This window comes from Salmo trutta, chromosome 34 (assembly GCF_901001165.1).
Source record: "Salmo trutta chromosome 34, fSalTru1.1, whole genome shotgun sequence".
In the NCBI taxonomy this organism is placed as follows: Eukaryota; Metazoa; Chordata; class Actinopteri; order Salmoniformes; family Salmonidae; genus Salmo; species Salmo trutta.
Window position 1 is genome coordinate 13,166,975 of NC_042990.1, and position 14,895 is coordinate 13,181,869.

Sequence of the window (14,895 nt, forward strand, 5' to 3'; positions counted from 1 at the left end):
AACAACTACGATGTTAAAAGATGAAAGTTTATTCTCTATTCTATGACAATAACCAGTTGGAAGGAGAGGGAATTGCATAGCATTTGGAGTTTCATCCAGATGGACACAATCTGAAAACATTTCCACTCACTTTATTTGAGTGGTGTACAACCAGTTTTTTTAAAGACCATCTCAAATTCTTACAATTGACACCAGGGGGGGGGGGAAGACCACTCGCACACCTTTGCAACTTGGATTGAAATATTTAGCATCTCGTGTAGTTGCTTATTTGGTATGACAAGCATCCATAAAATGCTGTTAGGGGAGTTTCAACCAAAGACAGCAACATACTTCAATTCTCCAGAAGCAAAGCTTAAGTTGGTGGCGTTAAATAGAATAAAAACACAAAAGATTTTTCTAGAATTCCCCTTGTAATTTTCATTCAATTTTTCTACTCGAGAGTCAAGTCTTTGTACACTTCTGCTAACACCGTAAAAGGAGCATCCAATACTAAATACAAATCCTAACATAAAAACATGGTTGTAAAAAATAGGTTTACGAAATATAAGAAGTGGATGCTAGTTAGACATGATGGAGCTAAAGCACTTTTAACCATATGGACATAGACGTAAAGTTCGGTAACAGTCCCAATTCAGTTTCAAAACACTCTGCCAAGGGAGATTCTGGTCCAAAAAGCAGGCATTTCAGGAGCGTTGATAATGTTGGTTCTTTAAGTCTCTACTCCGGTCAGTGTCGTCCATTCAAGTTTAAAAGATCTTTGCGTTCTTCATGCACACACAGGAAAAAGGTTTCAAACTGTGCAGGTGCGAGTCTACTTTGTACTGATACTGATAGAATGGTCAAGTCCACATTCAGGAAAAAGTTTCGAACAGTTCTCTTCATAGGCCCACAATTTTAGAACAAGTGTGTTTGTATGCATGTGTGTCAGTGAATGTGCGTTTTATATTCAAGCAGAGGTTGTGATCACATCACAAATTTTAGCCATGTAATGTGAGACAGTGCACAGAGTTTACGTAAGTGCGTTTATCATTACATTTGTGTGGTGTAATAGTACTATACAAGCTTCTCTCTGCGTCTTTCATGTTATCAATACTGTCTCAGTGTGGGCCTGTTGAAGGAGTCCCTACTCTCACAGTGGAGGTCCTGGTTCACTCCATGCCCTCTGGGTCAGCTTGGGCCATGTACGCGTCCAGCTCAGCGTCCAGGTTGCCCTTGGTCTTGGACATGTAGGCGTCAAGCTGGTTGTCCAGCTGCTCGCGGGTCATTCCTGGGCCACCTCCCCTGCCGCGGCCTCCTCTTCCACCCCCGCGACCGCGGCCACCACCCCTGCCAGCGAAGCCACCACGCCCACGCAGACCACCTCGTCCTGGAGGGAAAGATGGTGGTCAACACCCCCCCCAAAAAATTAAAGATGGAATCACAATGCGTTAACAAAATGGTTGCTGTATAAGTGTTCATGTAAACAAGAAACCTGAGGTAGATTGTGATGTGTCAATTTACAGATGAAATGAATCTGAACTCTGAATCCAGTTCCTTACCCCTGGCTCCCACTCCTCTTCCAGCTCCTCTGCCGAAGGCACCACGACCAGCAGCCCCTCTTTGACGCATCCCCCTACGGAGGGCCACACGTCCTGGACCCCCTCTGCCACGCATCTGGCCCATGCCTGGGGGAAGGCGATTCCCTATCAGGACACAGGATGTAACAAAGGAGCAGTTAACTAGTGACTTAGCTAACCACGTTTCAGTTTAAGAACAAAGTTGTCAAGTGAACGCAAAAACCTTTTATATGCCCATCATTGACCCACATCTCAGCCACCAACTTAACTAAAGCAGCTTAAGTATTCAAATTCTATGGAAGGGTAAAACATGTTACGCATGTCATTTATACTCCAACTTGTTTTACGCTTGCCATGACAGACAGGTTAGAGGTGTTTGCCCATGTATTCTCAAGTCACTTCTGTTCTAACTAGGCATGGGGTATTCACTGAATAACAATTCCTTCTACAGTAAAAGTGCACTAATATCACTTCAAATGCTATGACCAACATTGTTTTGTTTTTTTTATCCTGGAATGCCACAGTTCTGCATTGTATGCAACATATACGTGACCACAGTGCACATCTTGTATCTGCACCATTACATTCTAAACCTGGATCATTTAAAGCCAACGTCTTTAAATGAATTTCACTTGAAGTATTACTGTCATTTTTTGTTGTTGTCTTAATGGAGTCTAAAATCCCCAATCCCCTCCACCGGGAGTGTGTAGAAGTGGGTGTGGGGTAACTGTGTGGATAAGCAGGGGCAGTGCAGCTGTTAGATTTGTCACCACATGCTCAGTAGCACAACAGGTGCCGGACCAACCAGGACAGCAGGGGGTTTATGGAGGGTGGAGTCACAATGATTGACAGCCACATTCCCCCAGGTTGAGGGGATGGATAGTAAACCAGGGGGTTAAGCCATACTATGACAGATCCACCTGGACTATTCCATTCAACTCAGCAGGGTGGATTTGCTCAAACTAGTTTACTGATGAGATCACGTCACCCCTTAAAATAATAAAAAGTTTGCCTTACCCCCCCGTAAAAAAGTATGAGTCATACTTAAAAGCCTGGACAGCACTGTGGAAAGTGTATTCCAGCCCCAGAGTTGAACATTTAAGAGAAATCATGAAATGTCATGTCAAATGTCTTTCAACAATTTATGAAGCCAACGTTTTCAATTCTAACATTGTAGAAAAACATCAATCCCAGTAGGCTTTGCTGTGTGGTACCAAATGCTCACCTCTCAGAGCCATAGCGCCCCTCAGGGTTCCTCCTCTGCCGCGGCCTCGCAGGCCTCCTCTCGTCATCCCCCTCATCCCTCCAACAGCGAATCCCCGGCCGCCAGTGCCCCCCCGCATCAAGGCCCCGATGGGCCGGCCCAGCCTGGCCTGGATGTTGCTCTTCCCAAGGCGCTGCTTCAGGCTCTGGGAGGGTTAGGTGGTAGGTTGATACCAAGTGGCAGGGTTAGGGAGGTGTTGACCTCCTGTGCTGGATTTGTCAAGTTGTCGCTTCAGTGCTTGACCCAAACACTCAGCCATTTATGTGATCTGTATATTAACCTTTGCTCTATGGTGCCCTCTAGGTCTGTGTCAAGCATTTCCTAATATCTATTAAGTGTATAGCCTTTTTCCTGTACCCTATCTCCCTCTTACACGTTTGTAGAACATGGCCTGTCTCCGGTGTGCCATTCCTCTCGCAATCTCACCTGTTTACAGTGCTTCAGATGTCTCCCCATTTGGCTCTCTCAATTCATCTTTCCCCGATTCCTCCTCAAAATGCACTGGAGAAGAAGGCCCGAGAGAAGGGACTTGGACCGTCTCCTCCAATACTGTTGAGAAGGTGAGGAATTGCAGAAAGACTAATTGAGCTAGATCACCTTGTCTCACCTGCTTGTGGTGCAGAGCAGCCTGCACAGAGGGCCTGTTCTCCATTTGCTGGGCGAGGCGGCGGTTGCGGGCACTGGCCATGTGTTGCTGCTGCATGGTGGCTCGCACACTCACCGCTGTCGGCGCCTTGTTCTTCAGCATGGTAGTGAAGCTTTGGAGGGGAGGGGGAGCGGGACAGAGAGGGGGTAAAAGGAGGGAGAGAGAGAGAGGATACGGAGGGGGAGGGATGGTTCCAAATCAAGTCATTTCTCATACCATGGACACGGCCACAGGAGCTGTGGCGTGTGTTATGAATGCCCCGCTTGTTGGCACCTCACTCTCTTTGTTTTGCTCTCTCTCATTTTTAAGTATTTGACAACCCAAAATGCTTTCTGGAAGCAATTCAGCACATTTTAGGTTAAAACAAAAGTGGAAAGATAGAGAAAGCAGCAGAAGAAACACTAGAACAGATTGGAGGAAATAATGAGAAAGGCAGAAGAGAAAACAGAGAGAAAGGAAAGTGGATGACAAGAGAGGAGAGTGATTGCCACTTACAGGCCTCCACGCCACCCCGTTTTGATGGCATCAGCCTTTGAAAAAGGCCTGGCAGAGGTTGGAGGCCCAGGACTGGAGGGGTATCTGGCAACCCAGCCACTTACAGCCCGGACCGTGCCTTGTGCTCACACCACACATATGAGAAAAGGAGGAAAAGGGGGAGAGAAGAGCAAGGAAAGGGGGGTTGGTCACGTCCGGGCTAGGACTGGGCACCTAGTCTCACAGAAAGACTTCAGAGCACAGAGAACTGAAAATGAAAGTAGTAGCAAAGAAGAGGAAAAGGACACAAAATGGCTAAATAAACAGTCATTTAGTTGAGAGAGAGTTGTGTGTGTGTAGAGAGGGTGGGAGAGGAGCGGGAGGGAGGGTGCACCCTCCCCTTTTCATTGGTTTGGTCTCTCCTCTCCCATATGTACAGTATATTTTGGGACTGCACCAATGTGTGACACACAGAGAGGAGGAGTGCCGGGGCATATCAGGAGTGCGGCCTGTGCCCATTCTCGGCCATCGCCTTACCAAGCATCACTGTTACCCTCTCTCCTTGGGTCTAAGTGTGCGCTGCTCACACAAAAGGCACTCCAAACTTCTAATGTCAGCAAACGGTGAATACGGCATGCATTTTGAGTGAGCAGCGCACACGTCTGCCCCGGGCAGTCTAGCGTCCATGTCTGGTCCCCAACAGTGGCCTTCCGTAGTAGAGCACACTAGGGCCGTCTGTACCACTTTTTCGACCTTCGCCTCGCTTAGTGCTGTCAGGGTGCGTAGCGCGTCTCACCGCTCATTCAGGGACTGCTTGGTGGTGCTTTTCAGCACGACTTTTTGGGAGGAGGGAGCACTCATTTTGACTTCGCTTGAACTCCTTGGAACCAGCAACATATGAGAGGGATAGAAAGTGATAGAAAGGGATAGGGAGGGTGGGTGGGGTAGGTCAAATTCGGAGGTGCCAGGGGAAGGTGTAGTGCGGGAAAAATAGGTTAGAAAAACAATTTCACGAGCCAGGAGAAGGAAATATACCAGTGTTGGTCATTCCATTTGTGCATAACCATTCAAGGTCATAGGTAATGTTACTAGCTAGTTTCACAATAATACATTATATTTAGCTGGCAAAATGGTCAGCTTAGTTAGTAGATGGCTAGCTTGCGTTTGACTAGTTGTGGTATGCAGTTAGCTAGTATCCTTTCATTTGCCAACTAACGTTAATGTTGGATACATCATTTGAAGAAAAGACGCAAAAGGGCCACGCCACGGGCTCGAAATAAACATATAGACTTTCCCGAAAGGCACAATATACACGTCCAGTTCATAAAACAAAATGTAGCAAATGAGTCGACTTCACTGCTTTTGAATGCCAACGAGAGACGGGACAACTAGGAAAGCTAGCTAACTACGTTAACTAGCTAATTAACTAAGTAGGCTGTGACTGTGCGAAAAACAATAGGAGCCTGTAAACTCAAGTTAGACTGTCGTCCTATCGAGCCTGAACATTATTCGCCAACGTAGCTAGTTAGGAAATATCTAACTAAAAACAGTCAACATTGTCTGAAACAAGTCCAATAGGCGATTATTAGTTAACTCACTTCGATCGTTGCTTGTTTTGCCGATACTCGTGTATCACTTTGCTAGCAAGCGCGTTAGCTTGAGCGATAGCCCAGTTAACGTTAGCAGCGAACGTTAAGCTAGTTGCAACCGACAGATCTGGATCCACTACTCACTAGATGTTTTATTTAACCTTGCTCTTACGGATACTACTAAAATACGAACTACACTAGCTAGCTACAGTGATTAAAATCGTATCTGCTTAAAAATATATAAACTGAGGCCAGCCTATTCTCCCTCTCTCATTTCCTTACAAAATGGTGCTAACTACCTGACGACGGAAAATGGAGAGGTTTTACAGCTACGTCACAGAGCTACTTCCTGGCGTGCTTTACGTTTCTTGTTATCACTTCTGGTTCTGGAAGAGGAATGGCTGCTCTAGCTGTTGTGGAGACACCGTCGGGGAAAGATGCAATTGCAGAGGGACTGCTTGGCCTCTTGAAACCAGCTGTCCAGCAGCTTGATCTTCATGTGCACTCAGTGAGGTGGGTAGCTAGCAATATTTTTGCTTCAACTTCAATTGTGCTTGCTAGATACCGCTCCCTTCAATCACAGCTAGTTAGCTTGCTAGACACATATGGTGCGTTCAAGACAACTCGGAACAAACGAGTTGAAATCATGACGTCAGAGATGTTCAAGTGGAAAGTCGGAGCTCTGAAAAGAGTCCCGAGTTCCCTACTTGGAATTCCGTGTTGTATGACCGTTAAAAAAAAAAAAACCAGTTGGAGCTCGGTTTTCTTCCGATAGTCTCGGTTGTCTTGAACGAACTGAAGTCGGAGATTTCCGAGTTCCCAGTTGTTTAGAATGCGGCAATAAACTAATATATTCATGACAGTCCCGTGATCCAGCCCCTCCTTCCCTAGTAAATCAAATCAAATTGTATTTATGACATGCCGAATACAAAAGGTGTTAGACCTTAGTGAAATGCTTTCTTACAAGCCCTTAACCAACAATGCAGGTTTAAGAAAAAGTGTTTACTAAAATCAACTGAAGTAAAATATATATAAATAAATAATAATAGAAAAATTAAAACACATTTTAAGGAGCAACAATAAAATAACGGTAGCGAGGCTATATACAGGGGGTACAGAGTCAATGTGCGAGGGCACAGGTTACTCAAGGTAATTGAGGTAATATTTACATGTATGTAGAGGTAAAGTGACTATGTATGGATAATAAACAGAGAGTAGCAGCAGCGAAAAGTCCAGGTAGCCATTTAATTAGCTGATCAGGAGTCTTATGGCTTGGGGTTAGAAGCTGTTAAGAAGCCTTTTGGAAGGAGACTTGTCACTCCGGTACCGCTTGTTGTGCGGTAGCAGAGAGAACAGTCTATGACTAGGGTGGCTGGAGTCTTTGACAATCTTTTGGGCCTTCCTCTGACACCGCCTGGTATAGAGGTCCTGGATGGCAGGAAGCTTGGCCCCAGTGATGTACTGGGCCGTATGTAGTGCCTTGCAGTCGGAGGCTGAGCAGTTGTCATACCAGGTGGTGATGCAACCAGTCAGGATGCTCTTTATGGGGCAGCTGTAGAACCTTTTGAGGATCTGAGGACCCATGCCAAATCTTTTCAGTGTCCTGAGGGGGAAAAGGTGTTGTTGTGCCCTCTTCACGGGTGTCTTGGTGTGTTTGGACTAGAGGTCGACCGATTATGATTTTTCAATGCCGATACCGATTATTGTAGGACCAAAAACCCCGATACCGATTCATTGGACGATTATTTATTATTATTTTTTGTAATAATGACAATTACAACAATACTGAATGAACACTTATTTTAACTTAATATAATACATCAATAAAATCAATTTAGCCTCAAATAAATAATGAAACATGTTCAATTTGGTTTAAATAATGCAAAAACAAAGTGTTGGAGAAGAAAGTAAAAGTGCAATATGTGCCATGTAAGAAAGCTAATGTTTAAGTGCCTTGCTCAGAACATGGGAACATATGAAAGCTGGTGGTTCCTTTTAACATGAGTCTTCAATATTCCCAGGTAAGAAGTTTTAGGTTGTAGTTATTATAGGAATTATAGGACTATTTCTCTCTATACCATTTATATTTCATATACCTTTGACAATTGGATGTTCTTATAGGCACTTTAGTATTGCCAGTGTAACAGTATAGCTTCCGTCCCTTTCCTCGCTCCTACCTGGGCTCGAACCAGGAACACATCGACAACAGCCACCCTCGAAGCAGCGTTACCCATGCAGAGCAAGGGAAACAACTACTAGTCTCTGAGCGAGTGACTTTTGAAACGCTATTAGCGTGCACCCGGCTAACTAGCTAGCCATTTCACATCGGTTACACCAGCCTAATCTTGGGAGTTGATAGGCTTGAAGGGGTGGGTATAATTTCTGGAACGTTCCAACAGGAATCTGTTCCAAAAAACGTAAAGTAAAAGGTTGCCAACCAACAACGCATACAAAGTAGCAACGCATACAAACCTAGCTAACTAGCTGCCGAATAGGCATCAACTCACCACGTAGCTTATTCTTAATGTTTGTCCATAGGCAAACAGACATGTGAGGACAGAAATTTTTCGGAATAAACGTGATGAGTGAAAAACGCAATGAAATAGACCACTCCCTACCCGGTATCTTATTCTGCCGCTATACAACTTTGTATGCGTTGTTTTTTGGAAACCTTGTTATTTACGACGTTTTTGGAATAGATTCCTGTTGGAACATTCCACAAATGATACCCACCCAGGTTGAAGTCATAAACAGCGCAATGTTTGAAGCACAGCGAGGGGCTGTTTGAATGAATGAGCCTGCTGGTGCCTACCACCGCTCAGTCAGACTGCTCTATCAAATCATAGATTTAATTATAATATAATAAACTCACAGAAATACGAGCCTCAGGTCATTAATATGGTCGAATCCGGAAACTATCATCTCGAAAACAAAAGTTTTTTTCTTTCAGTGACCTACGGAACCGTTCCGTATTTTATCTAACAGGTGGCTAAGTCTAAATATTCCTGTTAGGCATTGATGTTTATGGTTAGGTACATTGGTGCAACGACAGTACTTTTTTCGCAGATGGGCTTGTTAAGTCAACACCCGTTTGTCGAAGTAGGCTGTGATTCAATGAAAATTAACAGGCACCGCATCGATTATATGCAGCGCAGGACACGTTAGATAAACTAGTAATATCAACCATGTGTAGTTAACTAGTGATTATGTTAAGATTGATAGTTTTTTTTATAAGTCTAATGCTAGCTAGCAATTTACCTTTGCTTCTTGCTGCCCTCGCGTAACAGGTAGTCAGCCTGTTAATCCTTGTGGAGTGCAATGTAAGACAGGTGGTTAGAGCATTGGACTGGTAACCGAAGGTTGCAAAAAAGAATCCCCCCTGAACAAGGCAGTTAACCCCCGTTTCTAGGCCGTCATTGTAAATAAGAATGTGTTCTTAATCTGACTTGCCTAGTTAAATAAAGGTGTAAATAAAAAAAAATGGCAAATCGGTGGCCAAAAATACCGATTGTTATGAAAACTTGAAATCGGCGCTAATTAATCGGCTATTCCGATTAATCGGTTGACCTCCATTTGGACCATGATAGTTTGTTGGTGATGTGGACACCAAGGAACTTGAAGCTCTCAACCTGCTCCACAACAGCCCCGTCGATGAGAATGGGGGCGTGCTCGGTCCTCCTTTTCCTGTAGTCCACAATCATCATCTTTGTCTTGATCACGTTGAGTGAGAGGTTGTTATCCTGGAACCAAACTACCAGGTCTCTGACCTTCTCCCTATAGGCTGTCTCATCGTTGTCGGTGATCAGGCCTACCACTGTTGTCGTCGGCAAACTTAATGATGGTGTTGGAGTCGTGCTTGGCCATGCAGTCATGTGTGAACAGGGAGTACAGGAGGCGACTGAGCATGCATGTTGTGTTGAGGATCAGAGTGGCAAATGTGTTGTTACCTACCCTTACCACCTTAGGGCGGCCCGTCAGGAAGTCCAGGATCTAGTTGCAGAGGGAGGGGTTTAGTCCCAGGGAGGGAGATTCCCTAAAAACATGCCACTTCGATATAGAATAGAAAAACATTTTATTTATGTAAATTTGAATGCACTGAGATACTGTGACGAGATCCTGAGGCCCATTGTCATACCGTTCATCAAGGATCTGTACACAATTCCTGGAAGCTGAAAATGTCCCAGTTCTTCCATGGCCTGTATAGTCACCAGACATGTCACTCACTGAGCATGTTTGGGATGCTCTGGATTGACGTGTACGACAGCGCTTTCCAGCTCCTGCCAATATCCAACAACTTTGCACAGCCATTGAAGAGGAATGGGACAACATCCCACAGGCCACAATCAACAACCTGATCAACTCTATGCGAAGCAGATGTGTTACGAGGCAAATGCATGAGGCAAATGGTGGTCAAACCAGATACTGACTCGTTTTCTGATCCATGCCCCTACTTTAAAAAAAAATATATATATCTGAAGCATGAATGTGTGCGTGAGTGCATGCGTGTGGAGAATCAGAGCAGGTGGTCAGCCAGTTCAAGTGTTCAGCAGTCTGATGGCTTGTAGATAGAACCTGTCTCTGAGCCTCTTGGTATCAGACCTCATGTTCCTTACCGTCAGGCGGACTGTATCGGGAGTGAACAGCTCGTGGCTGGAGTGTGTGGGTTTCTTGATGGTTCTGTGGTCATTCCTCAGGCACTGTTTCGAGTAGATGTCCTGGATGGGTGGGAGCACGGTCCCAGTGATGTACTGGGCCGTCTTCACCACCCGTTGGAGGGCCTTGCGGTCAGGTCCAGTGTGCCTGGCATGCTAGCTTTAATTTGAGCCATGACCAGCCTCTTGAAGCACTTCATAATGACCGGGCGATAGTCATTTGGCCATGTCACCTTGCTTTTCTTGGGCACTTGGATGATGGTGGGCTCCTTGAAGCAGGTGGGGACTACAGCCTTGACAGGGACAGGTTGAAGATGTCTGAGGATACGTCTGGCCGTCCTTCCTGGATGGAATAGAATGTGTTAAGAATGTGTTAAGCTCCTCTGAGATGGACGCTTCAGTGGGCATCACACAGCTTAATTTGTCTTTGTAGTCCGTGATAGTCTGTAGTCCTTGTCCCATGCGATGCGAGTCTGAGTTGTCGAATATAAATTCAAGTTTGAGTCTGTATTGTCTTTTTGCATCCCTAATAGATTTGTGGAGCTTGTACCTGCTTGCTTATACACGTTGCTGGCCACCGAGTCATTGTGGTTTGTTCTGCTGACATTGAATGCTGCAGTACGAGCTCTCAGAATGGTACGGATATCTCCGTTCACCAAGGGTTTTTGTTTGGGGTATGTTCGGATTGTTATTGTGGGTACATCAACACATTTCCTATTGAAGCCTGTGACTGACAGTGTATATTCCTCAACGTTGATGGATGAGTCCTGGGTGGATGAACATATTCCAATCAGTATCCTCAAAACAGTCCTGCGTCTTTGAGTCTGTCTCTTCTGTCCAGTGCCTCACTATTCTCTGTGTTGATGGCTCGGCTACACATTTTTTCGTAGCAGGCTAGGAGAACTTACACAGCAGGTTAAGATAATTAACTTAGCAGGTTAGGGAGTTAAGGTTAGGAAAAGGGTTAGAGTGAGAGAAAATGCTCTCCTAACCTGCTACGAAAAGTCAATTGTCTCGAAGTGCCGTGTTTTTATGGGGGGACGTTCTGAATGTGTCCTTTCCTCATTCATTTGTTACTTGCTGTAGGCCTAGGCTACAGCTATCAATGTCTTCTGTAACCACTCGGTCTGTTGTAGTAGTAGTCATGATTTGTTACTTTACTATATTTCTCTATTTATAATGCTATTGTGTTGTTTTTTTGTTATAGGGAAAGCCAGGTGGAACTACGAGAACACATAGACAATCTAGCCACAGGTAAAATGATTCACTTTTACATGCTTATTATGCACTCCCGGGGGAACAGGGAAGTGGACGGGTGCCTGGTTAATGCACTTGACCTTGTGAAAGAAAGCCCATTGCCGAGCCCATGAAAACCCCTGTGTGAGACAGGCAGAGGCTGCTGTGATGTGGTTCTCATGAGGTCATAAAAAATACATTGCTTTTAACTACATACAGAATAAATCCTACAAATTGAAGGCATGAACAATAGCTTGAATACTTTACCAAAATGGCTGCTGCCTTATCCATTTTCTTTATGAGATTAGCCAATCATCCTGTCGGTCATCCTCATCTCATCCCTTCATTTTTAGAGCTGTGCAGGATAAATGAGCACCAGAAGGTGGTGCTAGACCTGGATCCCTATGTGAAAAAGCTGCTGAATGCAAGACGCAGGGTGGTGCTGGTCAACAACATACTACAGAATGCTCAGGTCAGTGGCTCAAAGCAAGAGCGTGGATGCTTTCTTTCTTTGCCTGTGCAGTATCTTATGCTATTTTGTGGGCCTTCTTTTACTCCTATCCTTGTATCTAACACGCTATTTGTATGTGTGTCACTGTCAAATTCAGTGACGTAGTGTTCATCCCATGTATCTATCTAGACATTAATTCCAATGGGCATGGCAATTCTGCTTTGTTGTGTGCATTTTGAATTCATGCAGCTCAGGTGGTATATTATGTCAAGCTACTGACTTTCAATGCTCACTTGAGTTTCACTCTTTCTCCCTCTCTCTAGGAACGGTTGCGACGGCTCAATCACAACGTCGCCAAAGAGACAGCGCGTCGGAAGACCATGCTGGAGACCTCTGGAGCGTTCACGCCTCGGTCGCCCAGTAAACCATGACCAGTAAACCATGCCCCACTCCTCAGCTTGGAAAAAACTGCTTAATAACAACACTGAGCTTGTCTGCCTGTGTCCTGGACTGAATAAAGTTTTCACAAACTCCACTGGGGTTGGGCAGTATGCAGATGTTCATACCGTTCTTGTACCATACCGGGAAATCCGGTATTGCACAAGGGGCGCTATTATTTTCAAACATATTTACATTTTTAGGGGGAGGGGGGGTTGGGGTCCCAACTAGTGACAAGTTCTCTTTCCATTCTCACAGACTAAGGCAATACTCAGTTTACCTGCTTAAACGCCAACCTCACATCTCTGCTTTGTGCTATTGTAGCAACGTGTACGTGTCTTGAGTTGTCATAAACTGCTAGTTTTCAATAAGGCAATTGGAATCAGGGGTGCTTTGCTTCAAAAACGTACACAACTTGATCAAATGTTACGATTGCGCAAGCTAAAATTGGAATCGAAAATAATAATTTTATGCAAAGAAATGTGTTTACACTGCTGGAGGACTTTGGGCCTACTGATTTTTACAACCCTCTCTCTTTCCAGAATATGTGTATGGATGCCTCTGCATTCCATTCAAAGCTATGGCCACAGACATGTAGTTGATGGAACCTGTTCTTTTCTAGGGTGAAGTATTTTTGTCACTGTGGACTAAGTAACTAGACCCGGCAATACAATGTAGTGCAGAAAAAAAGATGCAAGGAATGTACGGAAACGGAGCCGTCACTGTTTCACGCTTCTAGCAGCAACTGATATGCAACCCTGCCTAATATGGTTTGTCAAACCTTTTTTTTTCTCGATGTCAAATCTAATTGTATTGGTCAAATCACATTTTATTGGTCGCATACACATATTTTGCAGATGGTATCGCAGGTGCAGCAAAATGCTTGTTTCTAGCTCCAACAGTGCAGTATTACCTAACCATACAAAATATGTTAATGACAACTTCTGTACTTAGTTGCTATTGAATAAAACAGAAGCATCACAATTTTTTTCGGTCCTCTGTATTATGAATTGCACATATACTCTGTTAATGTGTATAAATTGTAGTATAAGGAAACTTTCTTAGTACTACTGTCGTTACATGGTTGCATGATGTGTGTGTATAGACAATCAGAGCAAATTCATACAATTATTTGAGTTCTATGGGAGGGGTCTGACTCCACAATGAAATGTGTTATTGTAGTAAAATATTTTTAAGTTTTACACAGTTTTAATTGGTTCAAGATGACAGATCAGTATCAACGTGGAAGATGAATGGTGTCGAGCCAGTATCCTTCTTATCAACAGTTTTCAAGCATTTTAACAGTAAACTTCAAGGACACTTTAAAAAAGGCGATGTAATTCTAATCACAAATCTCAACCAACTCCGTCTTTCTCACAAACAAACCTTGTGTGGTAAATAAAGTTGATGTGGGTATACTGATCTTAAATAATTGTGTTGTCATGCCATGAGAGACAGCGTTGTAGGATACTAAGATCAATTGATTAGGTACGCCACCTTGTTCCCGAAAATGGATCGCTCCTACAGACAGTGAGTCACATGGCCGTGGCTGGCTGTATAAAGCAGCCATTGAAGCGTTCAGTTACTGTTCGAATGAAAGTTAGAATGGGCGAAACGAGTGACCTACTGTAAGCGACTTTGAGCGTGGTATGATCGTCGGTGCCCGGTGCACCGGATCCAGTATCTCAGAAACGGCCGTCCTCCTGGGCTTTTCACGCATGACCGTGTTTTATGTTTTACTTAAAAAGGTGGGACAAACAAAAAGAATCCAGTCACTGGCAGTCCTGTGGACAAAAACAGGTTGTTGATGAGAGAGGTCGAATAAGAATGGCAAGAATTGTGCAAGCTAACAGGCGGGCCACAAACAGACAAATAACGTCGCTGTACAACAGTGTTGTGCAGAACGGCATCTGGGAATGCACAACTCGTTGATCCTTGTCACAGATGGGTTATTGCAGCAGACGACCCCGCCAGGTTCCACTCCTATCAGATAAAAACAAGAAGAAGCGGCTCCAGTGGGCACATGATCACCAACACTGGACAAATGAGTGGAAAAACATTGCCTGGAACATGACAGTGAGTTCAGTTTACTTGCGTGGCCTGGTCAGTCCCCAGACCTTAACCCAATAGAGCATATTTAGGATGAGGTGGAACGGGCTGTTCGCAGCATGAACTTACTGCCGTCCAATCGGCAACAACAATGCCATTGTGTCAGCATGGACCATCATCCCTGTGAAACGTTTCCAACACCTTGTTTTGTTCTGGAGGCAGGGGGGGGGGGGGAATCTGGCTCAGTAGTAGATGGGTGTACCTAATAAACTGTCCGGTGAGTGTATATTGACCATCAGTGGAATGTAACATCACTGATTGTGGTCATTTAGGACCAACAAGACATTGAACTGTTCAAACCTGTTGTTAGAACAATGGGCTGTGTTTTAAAAAAAAAATGTATTGCTCTAGCCTGCTCCCATATCTTTTTGTGCTTTCTTGTCAGTTCCTATGGTCATTGTTAGCCAACAAATATGAGATCGAGCTAGAATTCCTCCACCTCTCTTTTTAAAAAGTCCTTCGCCTGAATACCTTTATCAG

The 14,895-nt window shown here is 44.4% G+C and overlaps 2 protein-coding genes across 4 annotated transcripts; one reads left to right on the forward strand and one right to left on the reverse strand.

The window, feature by feature from the left end:
* Positions 1-10: 10 nt before the first annotated feature.
* On the reverse strand, positions 11-5,916 carry chtopa (chromatin target of PRMT1a). 3 transcript variants are annotated; one of them, XM_029731902.1, is made up of 6 exons: positions 5,539-5,916; positions 4,737-4,820; positions 3,428-3,578; positions 2,782-2,965; positions 1,539-1,682; positions 11-1,366 (listed from the first exon to the last, which is right to left on the reverse strand). In XM_029731902.1, the coding sequence occupies exons 2-6, from the start codon at positions 4,799-4,801 to the stop codon at positions 1,149-1,151; spliced, it is 762 nt and encodes a 253-aa protein (XP_029587762.1). In that variant the 5' UTR covers positions 4,802-4,820; positions 5,539-5,916; the 3' UTR covers positions 11-1,148. The 3 variants fall into 3 exon arrangements, with proteins under 3 accessions (XP_029587762.1, XP_029587764.1, XP_029587765.1); XM_029731904.1 differs by having other exon boundaries at positions 4,478-4,820; XM_029731905.1 differs by lacking the exon at positions 4,737-4,820.
* On the forward strand, positions 5,909-13,293 carry snapin (SNAP associated protein). Its single transcript, XM_029731906.1, has 4 exons — positions 5,909-6,042; positions 11,389-11,435; positions 11,771-11,889; positions 12,192-13,293. Exons 1-4 carry the CDS (start codon positions 5,927-5,929, stop codon positions 12,297-12,299), a joined length of 390 nt encoding a protein of 129 aa, XP_029587766.1. The 5' UTR covers positions 5,909-5,926; the 3' UTR covers positions 12,300-13,293.
* Positions 13,294-14,895: the final 1,602 nt, after the last annotated feature.